Raw genomic sequence first — 23,004 nt, 5'->3', positions numbered from 1 at the left:
TTAACAAGCCTTTCACAAAATAGTCTTCATTTATAACTTAGGTTTGTGGCAATTCAACCTGCTGCAAATAAATTATTTGAAAATACGAAGCCTCTAACTTAAACTACAGATGTTTAAACAGAGCTATGAAGTTGGTAATATGTTCATAGTCTTCACAATAGGATGTTCTCCTAGCTATTGTACTGCACTTCCATGCCTTTCTCTATGTTGGGCAATTATGCTCTCTCCTAAGTCAACTGTAAACTGCCTCCACTATTGTGCCAGTCAAACCTGTTAGCCCATCCTTTGCTAAGGTTTTAGGTTTTAGTGTACAAAACATCAGGTCCTACAAAATCATTACATCCCATCTGTTCAACATAAAAAAGCAGCATAGCTTTTCATCTCTGCTCTTTAGAACCATAAGAACCCAAATCTTCTTTTATGGTTTAATTAACAATAACCTCAAACCAGCGGGTGACAAATTTATGTTTGCTGGCTGTGCACTTTAGCTAGAAAGCAGAGGGTGGGGGGAAGAAGAATGATGAGGTTGACCAAGAGAAACCCCCCCCACAAAAATAAAAGCATTGCAATGCATGCACACATAAACATGCATGGCTGTGCATGTGCATGCAGGCACGCGCACACGTCCGCACACCCAGAGAAAGGAGAAAGTCAACTCACAGAATCTCCAAGTCACGGAGGGCTCGGAAAGCTCCATCTTCAATGCAGCTGATCTGATTGTTGTCCAGTTGCCTGCAGGAAGGAAGGGAGGAAAGGAAAGGATGAAGGCTTGCCTGGTAGCCACGCTGCCTTGGAGCACCATGTCCTCAGCTTCCCTGTCACCAAGGTGTCCCCTCCACCTCTCTGCAGTCTTTGCTTGTCACCGGGCGAAAGCTTGCTGGTAGCCTGCCACGCTGCTCTGTCTCTTCTCACTGACTCTCTAAAAGAGCTGCATACTACAGCACACTGAAGCCTGTCAGGTCTCAGTAAATATTAATTGTGCTTTTCCCCCCCTCTAAGGCAGAAGGGAATAATTTCATTACATTAGGACATCCAATCCATTATGAGCTTTTACCGTCATGTCACTGAAACAATTTCATTAAGCTAAAGGCCTGTAAATCATTGGAGGTCACTGTGCTGCTCCCCCCGTGACCTCCCACAATGCTGCTTTTCTCCTTTTACTGGAAGTTGTAGTTCTCCATCCTAAGACTACTAAATCTCAAGCCTTTATCTGCCCAGGAGGTCCCAGGGTGTACAGGGAATATACCCATTCCAAATTAGCCTCGGCTAATCTAATTGTATAGTCTTTTTATTATTACAAGCATCAAATGTCTGTGGTGGTTCGATGCTCGCTTGCATTGTTTCTGGCCCCATCTGGAAGGCCTCACTATTGACACATTTCTAACCAGCCTGAGCAGGAGAGATCTAATCATCAAATCAAATGTCAGGGTAGACACACTTGGAGCTAATCAGTTACTTTGGATATAGGGGAGTAGACCTGTTCAAATACTGTATAAGCAAGATCAAATAAGGGAAGAAAGGAGACCACTCCTTTCAGAACCAGACCTGTTTTTTGTTTTTTGTACACAAAAGATTGCAGCGATTGGTCCTGAATTTACACCAAACCAGCCATTTCTGATCAGAGATGTGATTTGCCCATTGAAGAATAATTCATTGTTATACTGACTTTTTATGAATTGCTTTGGGACATATTTAACTGAAAAAATAATCGTATTGAGAAACAGTATATTTTTAAAACGCTGCTTTTTATTTCCATAGTCATTTTTATTGCTTTAATTTGCTTACGCCTATTTTCTTGTATGATTTGTGGCGTCAAAACCCGATACCCACCCTTCCCTCGGGAAATAAATGCATAAATGTATTCCCAGTTACATAGTTCAGGTTCTGCTGAAGTTAAAAGTGCTAAATAGGCTGTTTTTATAATCAGACATGCAATAAAATGTTGCAGTATGGAGTGTGGTTGCTCAAGATTGTGCCAATGATGCAATTTCTCTGTGCACAGTTTTGACGGTTTTTTCATGAATGCTGTCATTTTGGCTGTATAAGAATTGATGCATGGAGAATGACTTCCACCCCTAGTGCACTGTATATGAATACAGTGCCGCTGGAATACTTAAAACTCATTGGAGTCAAACAGCTTAAATATGCATATGAAATAAACATAATTAGATCTTATTACCCAAGTTAACTATCATGTATAAAATAAAGTTCTAATAATGTAAACCAGATCATAGATGACATGGGCTGAAAAACCTAGAGTAACTGAAATTACTAAACAGTTTGTAAGCTTTATAGCAGAATACACCGACTTTGCAAAATAATACAATATGCTTAAACTTCATTCAAATCAGATCATACCATTTTTGGAATACACAGGTATAACTGAAGATTCTTAATTGGTTGTGGGTTAAAGACAGATAAAAATACCTAAGAACGTTGAAAGTGACCTTTCATACATCTTTAGGAATTTTAACAAAATTAGATCATTGTTGAAGGAACAATATTGAGAAATCAAGTAGTTATATAGAAAAAATTAGACAGCTTTTTAAATGCCCAAACTTCACTGGTGGTAGTGGAATTGCTAACCCATATATTAAATCCTGGTCAAATCATTATTTCCATTCTTCCACCTTTGGTGGTAAAGTTTTTGGGAATATACTATTGTGAATTAAATGAGAATAATATGGCTCAGTGATGTCTGTTAATTAAATAACCTTCTGCAGCCAGAAATCTTGATTTTGAAAAACTTATATTTGTAACACAGTTTTAATCTTGTCATTGCTTGGAGCCCTCCTTCACCATGTATTAAAGTTTATTGATAGCTCTTCTCAGATTTGTGAAGCTAAAACACTTAATAACTCATGACTGATTTTACAATCCTCCTCATACAATAATAAAGGCAATTTAGCAATATACCTGGGAGAGTGTGAGAGTTCATGAAATACAAAATCAAAACCTTGGAAATTTAAGTGCTGCTTTCACGTGAGCTGCTTTTGTTTTCCAGGCTGTTTGCGTTGTTTCCTTGATAAGCAATTGCTGCTCAGTGCTCATACATTTAATAATACAGGCACTTTTTATACTTACAATACTATATCAGTATGTAATGCATCAGAAGTAGAATGTATATTACAGCATGAGGGAATGACATAAGTTAACAAGCATAGTGATTTGATGGGTAAAGCAGGAATTTACACACACCATTTTACTACTTTATGTGAGGAATGTATTGTGGGAATATAATTTTTAAAATAACCATCTTATTCATATTTCCAAAAATTAATAATCATAAAAGGAAAACTAGGTGCCAATGTAAGCAAACTAATCATTCTTTCAAACTGTGCGTACCATCGAATTTTAAAAAACTGGATTTTTAACCCTAAAATATCACGAGGATCTTCAGGTCACTCCCTCTCCTTGAATCTATGAAGACAATTATTGCAGAACTGGTTCCATGGCATTACTTTCCTTCCATTGAAAATTAACAATAATATCACCAGGCTGAAATAAATATAATACAGTTACGCGAGAAAATATGAATGTACAGTAACATACCCAGATTTATACATGATACTGTATCTGCCATGTACCCTTCCACAACAACTACATACAGATAATTATTTCTGAAAATAGACAAACTGTTGAAAATAATATATTCTTTCAACAATGTACATGAGAGGAAAAATATTTATAGAAAGCATGATTTTATAATATTGGAGAATATGTAACTAACAACAATATTGTTCTTCATAACAAGGGGGAAAATTCAGTTTATTTTTAAAGGCTGAAGGCTAAGGGGCTACAAGTTGATCTTGACTTTTGACTTAATGTATAAAAGGATATTTAGTTGAACCTGATATTTAGTTGAACAAAGGTTTAACCCACCTAGCTAAATGTATAGATGCAGCTTGCATTTGAGGATCAATAATACAGTATTCTCCCAGGAGAATGCTTAATGAAATTTAAGGCATGCAAGTTTAGAAATGCTGTATTTGAAGCAAAAGTCTAGCCATACACCAGCTGCTCTAAGATTATTTTAAAAAAATACATGTATGGTGCTATGTTTTTACCCAGTTCTTTAAGGATCTTTGTGTCACTTTGGAATCAATTCTGGATATCTTTATTTGAGATGACAGCAGAGAAAAGAATTGCAACATTTTTGTTTTAGTGTTTCTATAAGAGACCAGAAAATTGTATCTTTTTTTCTCCTGAAGCACAGTAGAATTTTTGGCATTTGGTTTCCCTGCTGGTAGAAGACTTGCCTCAACTTCCTGTATCAATCCATTGTTTGTTCCACCCAACATCCTAATACATCTGAACTGCTCTCTAGATATTGAGATTAGAAGCCATAAATACAATCCACTTTCTAAAAGACTAGGGAGTGGAAATTGAAATCCCTGCCATGCAGGGAAAATGTGAAAGGGCAGTTTGCTCAAGGACAGGAAATTCTGTGTTCAGCTCTTTTTCAACATAAAGGGCATGAACAACAGAGGGAAAGCATTTTCTTTATGCCCTGCTTCCAAACAGATCATCCAGGCTGATTACATTTTTCATCCAGTTCTTTTTTATCATTTTTTCATAAGAGCAGCTTCATACTATGAAAAAGAAAATGCTGGACTAAGTGGACCTTTGCTCTGATACAGCATATATATTTCAACATTTTTCAATGATAGTTAGCTTGAAAGTGAATCACAAACAGCTGGAGATATTCTGAGTGTTTTCTCTTTTACTTTCCTTTATTCCATGGATGTCAAAACTTACGGCATCATGTTGCTGTCACATGATGTCTCTTAACACTTTTTGCTTCATGAAGCTGGAGGTATGTGGCCTGCATCTGGCCCGTGGGCCATTAGTTTGACACCCTGGAAGTTTATTCTGTTCTCATTGACTCATTCTCGATTCATCATCCTCGAGTAGTTAAACAGTGATGTAAACCAAAGCATAGCTCCCAAAATGGAGTAGTATGTGTAAAAGGTCAGAATAATAGACTCAAGATTGTGATAGAAGAGGGGAAAAGTAAATTCTTCCAAATCTATTTCATTCTGTTCCTTATTTTCCTTTCCAGGTTTCCTAGTGCAGATGAAACAGGTAGTAGCAGAGAGAATGCAGAGACAATTACAATTGGATAGAAAAAGGAAGAGTTGTGTTTTAGCGATTTTTTAAAAAAATCTGCTTTCTAGAAAAATGATGTCATATTTCCTGATCTTTTAAGATAAAGATGAGACATTTGAGAACTGTCACCTATCAATGGATGTACTAATGTTTGGCAATCAACATGGATTTTCAACTGCAGCATCCCACATTGTTGGGATTGTCGTTTCTGATCTTCTCAGTCAAAAAGCAAAATCAACGGGAAAGTCAGCAGAAGTTACAAGATGTGGTCATGTGATGTTGTCCTTAACCTGCAGTGGTTCATTTACTGATTGCAGCTGGAATCCTGATGCGGTACATGATTCCACCCACCCTTTTGAAATTATATCGCTTAGAAATGGAGTCACTAGTCCAATTGTGGTAAATCAAGACTACCTGTATTATCTCATTTTTCCAGTGTGGCATGTCATAATCTGTCAGCAATGATCATTTGACTGTATGCAAAAGAATTCATAGTTATAAATCTGACATTTCAAATAATAATTTCCAATAAAAAATGGGTGGGGGCATTTTAATTCCTCCACATTATCTGTCACTGATTTCAAGGTGATAATTGCTAAAAAAAGTGGTTGATTTGTTGAGTTAAAATTCACTAAACTATTTAATAACATTTATCATAAATTAACAAATACCAAAGCTTCTTATCTTATTAAAAATATCAATGCAAGAATCTTTAGATCACATGCAACTATAGTCTTTATTAGTAGTTATTCATACCCTCACTTTTTCACACACATTCTCCCTTCCTTTCTCTCCCCCCAACCATAAATATGTATGTATGCATATATTACTTTCTCAGCAATTTAAACAGTATATCTGATGTATTATAATAAATTTCATAAGTATTTAAACTGTAAGAAGACTGCTATCATTACAACAGACTAAATCTGGCTACTTTTGTTAAAAATATTACATATGATATATCTTATGTCATTAAAACTTTGAAGAAAGAAAATCTGCCAGGAAGAATACAACAAAATTGAGGAGAAAAATCCCATAATGCATCCAATATTTTTTCAGTATTATTAATATTATAATTTTTAAAAAACAACAACAATAACCTTTATTATTTTTATTATTTTTAAGAAAGACAGAGAGGGAGGGGGGAAGGAGGAAGGGAGGGAAAGTACATGGTACATTTTAAAGGTTTTCAGTGTTTTCATTTTATTATTTCATAATAAAATAGGAAAAAAGATTTAAAATATTGATATTACTAATGCCAAGCATTGCATCAACAGTTGGCATAAATAGCCATAATTGAAGGTGTGAAGTAGTGAGTTACCAGTAATGATAATATTCATATGCCACCAGCTAATCTTTAAGTAAAACAGTTAAATAGGGTTAAGTCCTTCTGATTCTGATAAATATAAAGAAGGAAAAACAAAAACATTTTCTTCTAAAAATATGGACATTATTTTATAGGAAGCTAATGTACCCTGAATATGTGTCAATACAATGCATGTGTTTGCCAATTGGTGAGATGTGAGATTGCAAGATCATGATGAAATTAGACATCCTATTTGTACAGAATATCTTGTTTATGCTTGGAATAAAGTGAATTTTACATAAGCATAAACTAAATTTTGATTATATTTGCTAGACTGGTCAGAATGTGCCAAACAATGTTCATAACTTTAGCAGTGCATGTATTTAATACTTAAGAGTATTAAACTAATTAAGGAACGTAAAAAATAGTCTGTGAAACTAAGAGGAAGGAGAAGGATCTAGTAAAACTGAATGAAGGTAAATGGATCCAGTCACACATTGGTGAAATATTGGTGTGTACTTTGAAAAATAATATTCAGCAAATTCTTTTGTTACACTTTTACCTTGCTTCTCATAAATAATATTAATCAGAATGGCTGAATTATTGGTCTTTGCTCAGTTTAATGACAAGAAGGGAAGTTTGACACTACTAAATTTTACTGCTGAAATTTGGATAATCACCAGACAACAATGTGGGGATAATTTGTTGTTACCCTTTCCTCTCATCCAAATTTTTTGATGTTTATATAGTAATATAGTAAGTAGTATTGGATATGTTTGTTCAAATTATTCACTGCACAAGAATTTCATGTCTGACTGGAGCACCAGCAAAGCTTAGGGAATCGTTGAATTCTTCATTTCTGGGAAAAATAACAACAAAAAGAAATAATGGATGTTTGGGTAGCTCAATAAGTAGACATTGCCTCCTAGCCTAGTGAGGACATTTCTTACTCCGTGAGAAGAATAGCAGACACAGTGGCCACACAAAGTTCCTATCTCTACCATTCCAGAGACACCTTTTTCTAATTTGCATAAAGGTGCCATATTAGATACTAGTAGCTCCAGGATTCCTAATTTATTTGTTTGGATTTCTATGCCACCCTTCTCCGTACACTCAGGGCGGCTAATGTACTGTTTACCCATTCATTTATCAAGCTTACAATAAACTTTTTTAAAAAGTTTGCCTTTCTAACAACATATCTCATTAAAAAAGGCATAAATTAAAAATATAGAGTACCAGATTCCAGAATTCATACAAAGAATTAAAATTTAAATCTGAAGTCCTAAGAGAGAACAAGACTATTTACTTGGTGTCAAAATAAATAAATAAAATAAAATAAAATAGTATTTTCCATAGTGGTATTTTTATTCCAAAGTTGGATGGCATGCTTTTGAGAAGACATGCTTCTGAGAAGGCACTTGAATACTTCAGGTACTTCAAGAACTTCAAGTTACTACTTGTGGATTTCCCCCCCTCAAGCATTTATTGATGAATTCTAATGAAAGAGAATAAAATTTAAATCTCAGTACTTACATTTTAACAACTAGGTTCTACCAAGCTTTAAAATTGAAGTTAGAGTTTCACAAAACATTATATTTCAACAGTATAGAGAATTCCTACATGTTGTCTAGTTCTGAACCAATTTTTTGAGAATAGAATAGAAGAGTTGGAAGGGGCCTTGGATGTTTTATAATCCAACCCCTTGCTTAGACAGGAAACCCTACACTACTTCAGACAAATGGTTATCCAACATCGCTACATGCACTGAGAAATGTCTGTGGCATGGGAGAGCATAGAGCAGGCCATGTGGCTGGAGCTCGGGCTGGCTGCTATTGCTGTTGGCCCCAGCTGCTGTTCTAGGCGCCACAGTGAGATTCAGCTGCTGCATATGTGTAGCAGCCGAAATCTTGCACAGATGTCTTTCTAGCAGCGAGATTTGGGCAAAAATTGCAGAATTTTTGCCCAAAAATTCTAGAAGCAAAAAACCCGGTAATTTTTATCAGAATCATGCCAATTGCACTTGTACAGCGTGTGCACGTCCAGCAGTAATGGAGGTAGCCTACGTGCTTCATTTCCACTGTTTCCACTGTTCCGGAGCTCAGCCCATCCCTGTCTTTATTGTTCTTCTCTATATTCTTTCTAGAATCTCAATATCCTTTTTTCATTGTGGCAACCAAAACTGAATGCAGTATTTCAAGTGTGGCCTTACCAAGGCGTTATAAAGTTTTTCCTTCTTGTCATCAAGGTTAGACTTACCAACGAGGCAGACTGTAATATAATAGTTAAATTATATCTGAACATGTCATGCTTCCCTGCACAACAAAGTTTTTTATGGCAGCAAATTAGGTAGTTGCTAAATAAAATTATCAAGTTCAAAAATAAAGAGTAGTTTTTTAGTTTTTTTCTTAATATTAGATTTGTGCCTGTACAATATTGTTTTATTGCTTGTTGTGAGCCGCCCCGAGTCTTCGGAGAGGGGCGGCATACAAATCTAATAAATTATTATTATTATTATTATTATTATTATTATTATTATTATTATTATTATTATTATTTGTGTGTGACTATGTAGAGGCAGGAATATCCTCAGGTGCTCAAATCACAATTTTTAAGGTAAGAAAACAGAAGAGCAATAATGACAAAAGACAATATCCTAGAGCCCTGATAGTGAACATATGGCACACATGCTGAAAGTGGCATGCAGAGCCATCTCTCCGGGCATGTGAGACATCACTTGTTACTCCTCCAGGTTCTGACGTGCCAGCCAGCAGGTCTTCATGTCTGCAGAAGTGCTGGAAACTGGAAGAGCAGAAAGTTGGAGAGATGATCTTCTGGGTTTTGGTGCGCACATGCACAATGGGCAGCTGGTCTTTGCATATGCATGTGTGACAGAAACTGGAAGACAAGGTGGTTGGTGCGCATGCATGCGCCAGAAATTGGAAGATTATCTTCCCAAACTTCCCAGGTGGCTGCACTTCTGATTTCCAGCATGTGTGCACATGTGTGCAAGCCTCCATTTCAGCACTTGGTGCTAAAAAGGTTAGCCAACTTTCCTAGAGCTTCTAATCCAAATTCTTCTAAGCGTGTGGGACTTACTGCTAAATAAAAAGGCTATACAGTATATAGAACTATAATCAGCATATACTCGTATCCTCATTTTCCTTATTTTTCATTCTATCATTTCTTCCAAAGATTTCCCAAATCTTTCAGTATGTGTACCAACCAGGAACTTGAAAATATACAGTAACAATAAACCTTGGTTCACAGCCAAACTCAAGCAGTTACGTCATTCCAAAGAGGAAGCCTACAGAAAAGGTGATAGAATGCTGTACAATCAGACCAGAAATATATTAACAAGGGAGATCAGAGCAGCAAAAAGGAACTACTCTGAAAAGCTAAAGAATCAATTCTCAACAAATGAACCAGCAAACATGTGGAAAACTCTCAAAAACATCACCTGTTACAGCAAACCACCTTCCCAAGCTGAAGGAGATCAGCAATTGGCAGATGACCTGAATGTGTTCTACTGCAGGTTTGAAAAGAAACCTCAACCACTTATATGCACAACCTCCATCCTAGACACACCAACAACAGCTAAATCTTCTACAATTGAACCCATCCCATTGTGTTTACAACCCCTAGTGATCACAGAAAAGGAAGTGAAAGATCTATTTCTCAGACAGAAGCCTGGAAAAGCACTAGGCCCAGACAAGATAACTCCTTCTTGCTTAAAAGTCTGTGCTGACCAATTGGCCCCCATCTTCACCCAAATCTTCAACAAATCACTAGAGTTGTGCTATGTTCCTTCCTGCTTCAAACGCTCGACTATCATCCCAGTGCCAAAGAAGCCCTCCATCAAGGAACTGAATGACTACAGACCAGTTGCTCTAACATCTGTAGTTATGAAAACCTTTGAAAGGCTAGTGATGTTCCATTTGAAAGCCATCATGGATCCACTGTTAGACCCCCTGCAATTTGCATACAGAGCAAATAGATCAACAGATGATGCTGTTAATATGGCTCTACACTACATCCTTCAACATCTTGAATCTCCAATGACCTACGCCAGGGTCCTCTTTGTGGACTTCAGTTCAGCATTCAATACCATCGTACCGGACATTCTCTTAACCAAACTAAATCAGCTAGCGGTACCTGAACACACTTGTAAGTGGATCACAAGCTTCCTAACAGACAGGAAGCAGCAGGTGAAGCTAGGAAAAATCACATCAGATATATGTACAATTAGCACAGGTGCCCCCCAAGGCTGTGTACTCTCACCACTTCTCTTCTCTCTATACACTAATGACTGCATCTCATACGATCCATCTGTTAAACTACTGAAGTTTGCAGATGATACAACAGTGATCGGACTCATTCGAGACAATGATGAATCTGCATACAGACGGGAAGTTGAACAACTATCCTTGTGGTGTGACCAGAACAATCTAGAACTGAACACACTCAAAACCGTAGAAATGGTGGTAGACTTTAAGAGTAACCCTTCCACCCTTCCACCTCTCACAATACTACACAACACAGTATCAACAGTAGAGACCTTCAAATTTCTAGGTTCTATCATATCTCAAGACCTAAAATGGTCACCTAACATCAAAAACATAATCAAAAAAGCACAACAAAGAATGTTCTTTCTGCGCCAGCTCAGGAAGCTCAAACTGCCCAAGGAGTTGCTGATTCAGTTCTATAGAGGAATCATTGAGTCTGTCATCTGCACCTCTATAACTGTCTGGTTTGTTGCTGCAACCCAACAGGACCGACACAGACTTCAGAGGATAATCAGAATTGCAGAAAAAACAATTGCTGCCAATCTGCCTTCCATTGAGGACCTGTATACTGCACGAGTCAAAAAGAGGGCGGGTAAAATATTTACTGACCCCTCACATCCTGGACACAAATTGTTTCAACTCCTACCCTCAAAACGTCGCTTCAGAGCACTGCACACCAAGACAACTAGACACAAGAACAGTTTTTTCCCGAACACCATTACTCTACTAAACAAATAATTCCCTCAACACTGTCAGACTTTCTACTAAATCTGCACTTCTATTTTACTAGTTTTTCTCATCATTCCTATCACCCATTTCCTCCCATGTTGACTGTATGACTATAACTTGTTGCGTATATCCTAAGATTTTTATTCATATTGCTTCTTCATTGCTTATTTGACCCCTATGACAATCATTAAGTGTTGTACCACATGATTCTTGACAAATGTATATTTTATTTTATGTACGTTGAGAGCATATGCACCAAGACAAATTCTTTGTGTGTCCAATCACACTTGGCCAATAAAATTCTATTCTATTCTATTCTAAGCTGGAGACTCCATCCCAATAGGGAGAAAAAGTATATTGTGGTATTATCACCAAAGAGAGATTGTTATAAATTAACATATCCTTGGTTTGAATTTTGCTTCTATAAAGTATTCACGAGATAGATTTAATAAAATCATTCCCTGTCAGGCACCTTCTCTCATCTGCAGTATGCTAATGTTCCCTATGGGAGTTTTTTGTGTGCACAACATAATATATCAGAAATACTTAAAACATTCTAAAATGCAATATAAATCTTACATGTTAATTTTATTAAACAGAGGGATTCATAATTAGTTTACCACAAAAAGTTCTCCAGAGTTTTCCCGTTTTAATAGTCTTTGTAGATTTTAAATACACTGTTTATTTTGGATTTAAAGTATTTTATTAATAAATGTTATGTGGCACTATTCTATAGATAAAATATTTTGACCCATTGCTGTTTCTTAAAAACCAGTGGCTCTTATTTCAAGAGTTATCTCTTGTTAGAAAGGAAGGTAAAAATGGTGTTAATAAATATACAGTAAAAGTAGGGATTGCGGCATTATCATCACTGGTTTCAAAGAATAACTAATTTTCCAGGCCTAATACATTTATGTTAGGGAGAAAATAATAAATGGGTTAGATTTTTGATTAATTGTTTAAAGTGTAAAATTTATTGATTAATATAATATACAGTATACCTTGTCTTACGAACTTAATTGGTTCCAGAAGTAGGTTCGTAAGGTGAAAAGTTCGTAAGACGAAACATTGTTTTCTTATAGGAAACAATGTAAAAGCGATTAATGGATGCAAAAAGAAAAAAAAATCGCAAAATGGCGCTCTGCTGGGCGCCGTCGCCAGGCTGTCGCCTTTTAAAACAGCCGGGGGGCTTCTCCCGAACCCAATGCCAAACCCGAACTTTTCGGGTTCGGGAGGCCGCCGAGAAGCGCCACCGGCCGGCTGTCACATTCTGAAACAGCCGGGGGTGCTTCTCGGTGTTCTCCTGAATGCCGAACCCGAAAGTTCGGGTTCGGGTTTGGGTTCCGGAGGCCGCCAAGAAGCGCCCGGCTGTTTCAGAAGATTACAGCCGGGCAGCGACACTTCTCGGCAGCCTCCCGAACCCAAACCCGAAAAGTTCAGGTTCGGGTTGGGGAGAACTCCAAGAAGCCCCACGGCTCTTTTAAAAGGTGACAGTCGGGCGGCGGCGCACAGCGGAGTGCCATTTTGCGATCTGAAGGGTTCGTAAGCCGAAAAAAGTTCGTAAGAAGAGGCAAAAAATTTCCAAACCCCGGGTTCATATCACGAGGGGTTCGTATCACGAGGGGTTTGTATCACGAGGTACCACTGTATTTTATTCCGAAACACTAACCATTTAAATAACAGTAGCGTACACTGTAATAGAATTTCAAATATTGGACATTGGCTATTTATAAGCAACTCTTTCTGAATCAAAGGAAAATTGAGACAAATTAAATTTTTAACAGTACAATGTTTAAAGCTACTTGATATTGAACAAATAACATTTTTTATATCAGTAAATATAAATATAGTTGAAATTTAGACTTTCTAGCACTGATACCTTATTCATTAACTCACTTTCCGAGAGCAAGGGTAGCCTTTTTTCCTCATGCCTCATAGGTCATTTTCTTGGTAACCTTGGAAGGCAATTTATTTGAGTTAACAACAATTTTCTCTAGTTTAAGGACTGCTAATTCTTGCTTTAGCAACTTAATCCCGTATCTCCACTAACTTCAGAATTTTAACTTGTGATACGGTAGTACCAGGCTAATTTCTTGCACTTTGATGTATAAATTAATATTTTTATTTTCATTTCTAAGAGATTACATACTTCTGAGAAATTAAATAAAGTCAGATTAATCAATAAGAGATATTTTCCACAAAATTGTGGAATAAGGTTTTATGGAGCTTTATGGCAAATCCCTTTAAAAATCATATTAGGATTCAAATACAATATTTTCAAACAAGACTTCCATATTCAGTTGATCTGTCTTTGCTTCTTCTTGTTCCACATATTTAAAAACATTGTGACACACAGAAATTACACAGGTATCACTTTTCCCCCTTCATTTAGATTCTACATATTACCGCACCCACTGTTTTATCTAAATTTTAGATAAAACAGTGGGTACGGTAAGATGTAGAATCTATACTAGTTGTGCTCCCTTGTGAAAATGTACTGTTGAAAGCAAAAGTTTAAAAAAAAGTAGCAACTGTTTTTTCAGCATGGAAGATAAAACTTTATTTCTATGGATTTCTGTATTTTTTTTTTCAGAATTCACATTATTTTTATTTCTTCCTCCTTCAAGAATATAGGTATACTAATTCCAATCAACTAATTATATTATGACTTGACTTGAATAAGAACTAAGAAGAGAAACTAAACTGAATGACAAAGAGATAAATAGCTAAATTATAGCAGAAATAGGAATGATACATTACTACTCTTGTTGAAAAAGGATTAATTAAAGAAACCTTCCGAGAATTAAGATTAATAGAGCCAATGAATCTTCATATCTTCAGGTTAGCCAAGATATCCTGGTAACTTGTTCTTTCAACTTCTCTCCTCCAGATTCTGGTTTGTATCCCCAGATCAGCAGCAGAAGGAATAGGTATTGGCTTTCCCTGCCAAAATTTTGCTTTAAATCCAACATCGTTACCCAAACAGTTTCTGTTAATTAACTAAGAACAGATTGTTTTTTATTGCATTGTGCCACACATCTCACCTCAAGTCAGAACTCTAGTTTTCCATAGCAGACCTTAAAAGAAATAAAATGCCTGTATTAAACATTCTATTCTATTCTGTTCTGTTCTGTTCTATTCTAAACTGCTAGATGCACAGAACGATTGGCTCTTTCATCTTTAAAATATATGGGGAAGAAAGGATTTCCTCAAGTATAGCTGGTTACTTTCTCTGTCTCCTACAGGACTTCGCAAAAGTGAAAGCACATGCATATTGTTTTCATGGAAGTTTACCCCAGATTGCAGGTTCAGCAGTTATGTGATGAAATATTTGCAAGAATAGTAAATGTGAAGATCCTAACACATACATCTGTGAGGAGTCCTTGGTGCTCTCTGAGCTTGGTTGTTTTCTTTGCAGACATTTCATTACCCAAACTAGGTAACATCATTGCTAAATAACACCTAGTTTTGAATAATCAAACATTTGCAAGAAAACAACCAATCTCAGGCAACATTAAGGATCCCTTGTTTCAACGCTGAGTTTCACTATTCCCATTTATTGGTACATAATATATCTTTTTTAGTGCAAGAATGATTTGGAATGTGAAAAAAGCTTCTTTTGAAGAATGGTTTTATATTAGTATTGAGAAAATAAATTTAAATGTTATAGTAATCTTATATTTGAAACCTTCTTTCCCTCTTCTTTCCTTCCCTATCCCCCAAATTTTCGATTACATTGTCCTCATTTTTTTTGTGTTTAATATCTAACGTAATGAATACGACATAACAAATATCATAAATAGCTATCATAGCACATAGCAGTTGGTGGAAAATGAGTATTTCCCTAGTTACCTTTGCTTTATTTATTGCTTTCCACTTCTAGAGAGGATAGAGGGAAAAAAAAGGGGGGAAAAGACAAGATAATTTATTTGGGGCATATTCAGCAGGGCTTTACTGAAAATGGTTTGAAAGTTTGCCCACATTTTCAACTTTCAGATACAATCCAATAAGTTATAAATCCATTGCTGTCAATCTCCTCTCATCTTCTGTTTTCCCTGACTACAAATATTTAGATCCTCCGACCACTGGGATAAGAACACAATCCTTACTTACAAAATGTCAGTTTGCACAGCTCTCTCTATCACAAACGTACACAAACATACTCAACAAGAGTGTTTTCAGAAATCAAGCTCTGAGAACATTTTTGGTATGCAGCCATTGCTTATACTGTAATAATATCCATGAACACTTTGACATATTTTTAAAATTGAATACACTGATCCAAAATGTATATTATTATATGAATTAAGTTGTTTTATTTTTATTTTTCTTAAAAGCATTTCCAGCAGAGGAGAATATATGCCTGATGGGGTTGAATTGTGAGTTCTTTGGTGGTCTCTGACTTTGGTTGTTTGCTTGCAAAGATTTCATTACCTGACTAGATAAGATCTTCCATGCTAGTGAATCTGGGGTTTGCTCCCTGTTTATATACAGTAGCTTGCCCTCTACATAATGTACTAACCAACCTCACTGCTTCTTTCCTCATTTCTGTTAGTCTATCCAGTCATAATTTTCTTTCTACACAGCCAGCAAGCTTTGCAGCATCCTTTTTATCAATTTCTTGGAAGATAAACTCTCAATTCCATTGGACTCATTATCCCAGGTTGTGGGTTGGAATGGAACTACCTATAAATAACAGTCCCCAATAATGGCTTGTTTACCTATGCAAATTCTAAATTGAGAAATACCATATTTTTCGCTGTATAAGACGGACCTTTTTCCTTCCTAAAAGAGACTGATAATTAGGGTGCGTCTTATACTCTGAATGTAGCTTCTCTTTCTCTCCCCCCCCCCCAGCCCTAACTAGCTGCTAATGATATTCCCAGCTCTTACCGGCTTGCAAGCTCTTTTATTGTTACTCTCTGCAAATAATGTTTTCCAAGCCCTAAGTCTTTGCAGGGTTTTTTTCATTGCTCTCCTTGCTCTGACTATTTCTTTCCAGGTGCTAATGATGTCCCCAGCTCTTACTGGCTTGTGAGCTCTTTCATTGTTACTCTCTCTGAATAAGTTTTTTTTTTAAAGCACTAACCATGGGATAAAATAATGTTCTGAAGTTGACCACGCTAAGGACACTAGCCAGATGAATACCTGGTAAGCAGATTCTTTTCCCTATTTCCCTCCCCCAAAACTAAGGTGTGTCTTATACTCCAGTGTGTCTTATGCATTAAAAAATATGTTAAATATCTACATGAGCATATTGAGCATACTGAACTTTCTCCCAGAAATTACTGCTGATAAAAGAAATAAAAAGAAACAATGTGTCCAACTAACAATACAACACTGACAACTAGAAAGTGGGTGGAGTAGTAGATGAAGGCATTAGTCTAGAATCTGGACTCCAGAGTTGTACTCCTGCCTTAGGCACAAAGCCATCTGGATGACCTTGAGCCTGTTAGTTTCACTTGCAGGAATGGCAAGCCCAAAATATTTCCAAGAACACAGCAAGACCGACTTCAAGGCAAGTGCATTGGCACACACACAGACAGAGTGCATTAAAACTTTAGATGATGATATAGAAATCTTGGTTAAGTACAGATTGGAAAGAAGATTTCCTCCCACTAGGATACTTGAAAGTTCCATAGTAGAGATTGGTCAATCAATAAGATTAGCCCAAGGGAAAAGCCATGCAACAATCTTCATGCCACAATCCTCCATCCACCGTGCACAACCTTTTGCCTCAATAGGTATATAGAGTCTACTGAACCTTCTAAATTGTTGTTGTTAGTCGTGAAGTTGTGTCTGATCCATCACAATCCCATGGACAATGTTCCTCCAGAACTTCCCGTCTTCTACAATTCCCCAGAGTTCATTTAAGCTCATGCTGACAGCTTCAGTGACTCCAGCCAGCCACCTCATTCTCTGCCGTCCCGTTCTCCTTTTACCCTCAATCTTTCCCAGCATTAGGTTCCATTCCAGTGAGTCTTTCCTTCTCTTTAGGTGGCCAAAGTATTTGAGCTTGATCTTCAGTTCTAACTTTCTAAAGAGCAGTCATGGTTGATCTCCTGTAGGACTGACTGGTTTGATTACCTTGCAGTCCAAGGGACTCTAAATTAGCAGTTCCCAAGCTTTTGTGCACCAGGGATTGATTCCGTGGAGAGAAGCGTTTGCATGGACTGGGGCGGGCATGGTTTCATGTGATGCCTGCATCACATGGATGGGGTTTGCTTCTTAGAGCATCCTGGTTGCTGGCATGCCACAGGCAGGTGCCAGTCCACAGATTGGGGGTTGGGGACCCCTGCTCTAAATGATACCATTATCCAGTCTCACCACTGCAAGCACCTTAAGCAACAGACACAATATCCAGGTTAACATTGTTAACATGAAGCTGTTTTGCTTCTTTTTCTTTTGTAGTTTTTCAGTCATACTGTCTCCAATATAATTTTGTCACTATTTACTTATTTATTTATATTTATTTATTTATTTAAATGTATATGTCATCCATCTCACTTTAAAATCACTCTGGGCTATCGAAGTATGACTCCATGAGGCAGATTTAACTTACTCTAAATTTGAATTAATTTCATACCACTAAAATTTGAGAAAGCAGCTCAGGTAATCCATATGACAAGAAAAACTGTAAATTTAAAAATTAATGCCCTTGATGACAAGTCATTTTGCTTCTGTGAGCAAAATATTTAATTACTAATTACTTTCTTTTTAAATGACTCTATGGCAATGTTCCAACTAGTTAAGAACTTTCAGTTACTACAAATGGAATATTATTGAGCTAATATTGGTAAATACGTGCATTAGCCACCTGAAAATATTAACAATTCTATATAATTTTCATTATACTATTACATTTTATTATTAATTCAAAGAAAGTGGAAACCCTTAGCCATATGTAATAAAAATATTAACAGCTTATTTGTTTATTGTATTTCTATTTTCTTCATGTCATTAATCCAGTGACATGATATTATATTGTAAGATCTCTGCAGAGCTTACAATATAATAAAAGTAAAAAAGTATAAAAACAATTGCAATAGAATAAAAAGTTAAAAATTAAAATTAAAAACACAGATGATAGGCAGCCTGAGAGTCAGAATCTTGTCTATCTTGTCAATCACCCTATTAAGGCTCCCGGCCAAGCAGCAGAGCCAAGTTTTTAGGTTCTTCTGGAAAGCCAAAAATGTGGAAACAGATTTTACCTTTGACAGATAGTTACACCTTCCCACTTCAAAGCTGCAAAGGTGAACTTCTGTAAGTGATTGTTTTAAATAAGCTGGTTTCTCAAATAGAGTGGTACCTTGATACTTAACTGCTTTGAAACTCATTGAATTAGATGCTCAATGCATTTTGATGTGAAAACTTTGCCTTGGCACTCATCATTTTCTGGTACTCAATGCAAAAGGTAGAACGTGCCAGTGTCAGCTGCCTTGGGACTGAGGACATTATTCCTTATGGAAAAAATCTGTTTGCCCCCTGGAATCAATTAACAATTAGTACTGTGAGGTACTACTGTACAGTACTCAGTGAAAGAAGCTGCATGGATAGAAATGACTTTCCATTACAGAAGTTAATCTTCAAGCATGGCAACCATACTTGTCCTTGCAATCCATTCATATCCAGTAGATATAGTCATTATTTCTGAAACCAATAACTAATTATGGCTACAAATGCAATTGAATTTTTTTTTTAAATTAACAGATCATATCCAACTTTGGGGTTTTTTTGCCTTACAATTCATCATTTCTAAACATGCTTAATGCATGGAGCTGCCTTCCTGCATCCCTAGATGATTGAGTACCCCTTTTTTTAAAAAAAATAAAAATGAAAATGAAAAATTATGTATATGAAGAATGTTACATTAAAAACATAAGAAAATGGAAAGAGAAATAATTGTGTCTGTATATTTGTGTGAGGGTAGGGTATGGTTAATAAGTTATAATAATGAAACGTACAACAGTATGTTTCATTATTAATTCAATCAAATTTTTAGCTTCAATCAACTAAAGGCCAATTTCTAATGAAATGAAGTTCTTTAATTGCTCTCCTGATATTAAGTTTTTCCCAGTTTACTAAACTCTCTTTAGCTTTAGCTTGCACTTATTCAATAATATAAATTGTGCATCCCCAATAGGCAATGATGCAAAGGAAAAAGCCTACAGATAGTTTTGATTTACCAATAAGATCTTGCTTTCGTAAAAAATGGGCCAGAATAAAAAAAATTCAAGATCTATCAGCTGAAGTATTTTTTCCATGAGGCAGTCCTCTCTTTAAACACAAATTTAAAACATTGATTTTTGAGATACAGAAATATCCTGGCAGACTTTATGGTGGATAACATTCCATCATATATATGGTTTATTTTTTTGACTGTCAAGTGTAAAGACTAACTTTCTTATGGAATTTGACAAAAGGACTGTTCTTCTGCTTGAATCAAAGATCATCTAGGCCAGGGTTATCAAACTCGATTTCATTGAGAGTCCCATCAGGGTTGTGTTTGATCTTGGGGGGCTGGGGTGGAGTGGCCAGGATGGGCGTGGCTAGCCTGCCACTCCTGTCAGGGGTGCCTGAGGTGGCCCAAGTGCTCTGCCAGTCAAAACAGGCTCCCAAGTTCCATTTTCAGCTGATGCCATGGCCTCCTGCAATCTTCTGCCAGTGAAAATGGATCTCGGGGGGGGCCATGTACAGCCTTTGTGAGCTCTGTTTTTTGCTGGGACAGCCTCCTATAACCCTCTGCCAGTGAAAGCAGAGCTGGGGAGGGCCATGTGCAGTGATGGGCTCTTACAGGTATAGTCAGGTATGCAGAACTGGTCGAAAAATTTGGTCAGGTATGCAGAACCGGTAGAAAAAGTTTGATTTTTTTTTCTTTTTTCCCCTTCTGAGCTTTGGGTATGTTTTTTTCCTATTGCAGCAAATGAGGTTGAATGTGTATAATTTTAGAAGAGCTATGCATGTGTATGTGTGTGTGTACATACACATACAGTTTATATAGTATATAATGTATAGTTTTGTGTGCCTCTGTGTATTATGTATATAAACATAGAATTAAATAATATATTTTGGATGTTCAGTAATAGTAATTAGATAGGGAAATTGCATCTCTTTGAGGCGAGGAGAGGTTAGAAACCCTAACCCAAACTATAAAGCCAGTCTTAAAGCCAGTCACATGACCTTTAGGCCACCCCCCGGTCCCATGATTATCAAGCCACTTCCACCTGGTCACATGGTCAGCAAGCCACAGCCACAAAATCAGCCACACCCACAGTGTGGTAGTAAAATTTTTTGCAGTCCTTCACTGGGCGTAAATATATATGCACAGAAATACTGAGGTACATTCCTACACTTAGCCTGTGTCAGTTTTGACACATAAGGGCCAGATCTTTTTATATATTTTTAATTGTTAGAATGGAAAAAAATAATAGTTAAATTACTATTCCGATGTCTTAGAAGAACTTGAACGATTAAAGATAAATAAGGCAATGGGTCCAGATGGCATCTACCCCAGAGTTCTTAAAGAACTCAGATCTGTCATTGCTACCCCCCTGACTGATTTGTTTAACCAATCCCTGTTAACAGGAGATGTTCCTGAGGATTGGAGAATGGCCAGTGTTGTGCCTATCCACAAGAAGGGCAGTAGAGAAGAAGCTGGTACCTACAGGCCAGTTAGCTTGACATCAGTTATAGTTAAAATGATGGCAACTCTACTCAAAAAGAGGATAAATCAACACCTAAAAAACAATAACTTATTGGACCCAAATCAGCATGGCTTTACTGAAGGCAAATCATGTCAGACTAATCTCATTGATTTCTTTGACTATGTCATAAAGGTGTTGGATCAAGGTGGTGCTGTGGATAGTGCCTATCTGGACTTCAGCAAAGCCTTTGATACCGTTCCACATAAAGAGCTGATAGATAAATTAGTGAAGATTGGACTTAATCCCTGGATAGTTCAGTGGATTTCAAGCTGGCTGAATCATAGACATCAGAGAGTTATTGTTAATGGCGAGTATTCTGAGCAGAGACAGGTTGCAAGCGGTGTGCCACAAGGGTCTGTTCTGGGTCCTATTCTTTTTAATATGTTTGTGAGTGACATAGGGGAAGGTTTGGTAAGGAAGGTTTGCCTATTTGCCGATGACTCTAAAGTGTGCAATAGGGTTGATATTCCTGGAGGGGTCTGTAATATGGTAAATGATTTAGCTTTACTAGATAAATGGTCAAAGCAATGGAAACTGCAGTTTAATGTTTCCAAATGTAAACTAATGCACTTGGGGAAAAGGAATCCTCAATCTGAGTATTGCATTGGCAGTTCTGTGTTAGCAAAAAACTTCAGAAGAGAAGGATTTAGGGGTAGTAATTTCTGACAGTTTCAAAATGGGTGAGCAGTGTGGTCGGGCAGTAGGAAAAGCAAGTAGGATGCTTGGCTGCATAGCTAGAGGTATAACAAGCAGGAAGAGGGAGATTGTGATCCCCTTATATAGAGCGCTGGTGAGACCACATTTGGAATACTGTGTTCAGTTCTGGAGACCTCACCTACAAAAAGATATTGACAAAATTGAACGGGTCCAAAGACGGGCTACAAGAATGGTGGAAGGTCTTAAGCATAAAACATATCAGGAAAGACTTAATGAACTCAATCTGTATAGTCTGGAGGACAGAAGGAAAAGGGGGGACATGATTGAAACATTTAAATATGTGAAAGGGTTAAATAAGGTTCAGGAGGGAAGTGTTTTTAATAGGAAAGTGAACACAAGAACAAGGGGACACAATCTGAAGTTAGTTGGGGGAAAGATCAAAAGCAACGTGAGAAAATATTATTTCACTGAAAGAGTAGTAGATCCTTGGAACAAACTTCCAGCAGACGTGGTTGGTAAATCCACAGAAACTGAATTTAAACATGCCTGGGATAAACATATATCCATTGTAAGATAAAATACAGGAAATAGTATAAGGGCAGACTAGATGGATCATGAGGTCTTTTTCTGCCGTCAGTCTTCTATGTTTCTATTCTTGCCATTTACCAAAAATATATTACAAAATGAAAATATTGCTAAAATAAGTAAGTCTATAGAAAACAGGATGCTGAAGTCAGAGCAATATTGCTGAGAAGCCTCCCTTTGCCATTTGAAACATAGAAACATAGAAACATAGAAGTCTGACGGCAGAAAAAGACCTCATGGTCCATCTAGTCTGCCCTTATACTATTTTCTGTATTTTATCTTAGGATGGATATATGTTTATCCCAGGCATGTTTAAATTCAGTTACTGTGGATTTATCTACCACATCTGCTGGAAGTTTGTTCCAAGGATCTACTACTCTTTCAGTAAAATAATATTTTCTCATGTTGCTTTTGATCTTTCCCCCAACTAACTTCAGATTGTGTCCCCTTGTTCTTGTGTTCACTTTCCTATTAAAAACACTTCCCTCCTGGACCTTATTTAACCCTTTAATATATTTAAATGTTTCGATCATGTCCCCCCTTTTCCTTCTGTCCTCCAGACTATACAGATTGAGTTCATTAAGTCTTTCCTGATACGTTTTATGCTTAAGACCTTCCACCATTCTTGTAG

General features: G+C 36.8%; 1 protein-coding gene across 2 annotated transcripts in view; it reads right to left on the bottom strand.

The window, feature by feature from the left end:
• The window catches only part of SLIT3 (slit guidance ligand 3), a 505,354-nt gene that overhangs the window by 209,031 nt on the left and 273,319 nt on the right, over window positions 1–23,004 (bottom strand). For both annotated transcript variants that reach the window (XM_070739462.1, XM_070739463.1), the window contains one exon: window positions 661–732. In XM_070739462.1, the coding sequence (XP_070595563.1) occupies window positions 661–732 (72 nt within the window). The remainder of the gene's footprint in view (window positions 1–660; window positions 733–23,004) is intronic.

Source organism: Erythrolamprus reginae, chromosome 2, assembly GCF_031021105.1.
Source record: "Erythrolamprus reginae isolate rEryReg1 chromosome 2, rEryReg1.hap1, whole genome shotgun sequence".
NCBI classification, from domain to species: domain Eukaryota; kingdom Metazoa; phylum Chordata; class Lepidosauria; order Squamata; family Dipsadidae; genus Erythrolamprus; species Erythrolamprus reginae.
This window is presented reverse-complemented; position numbering and strand designations above follow the sequence as displayed.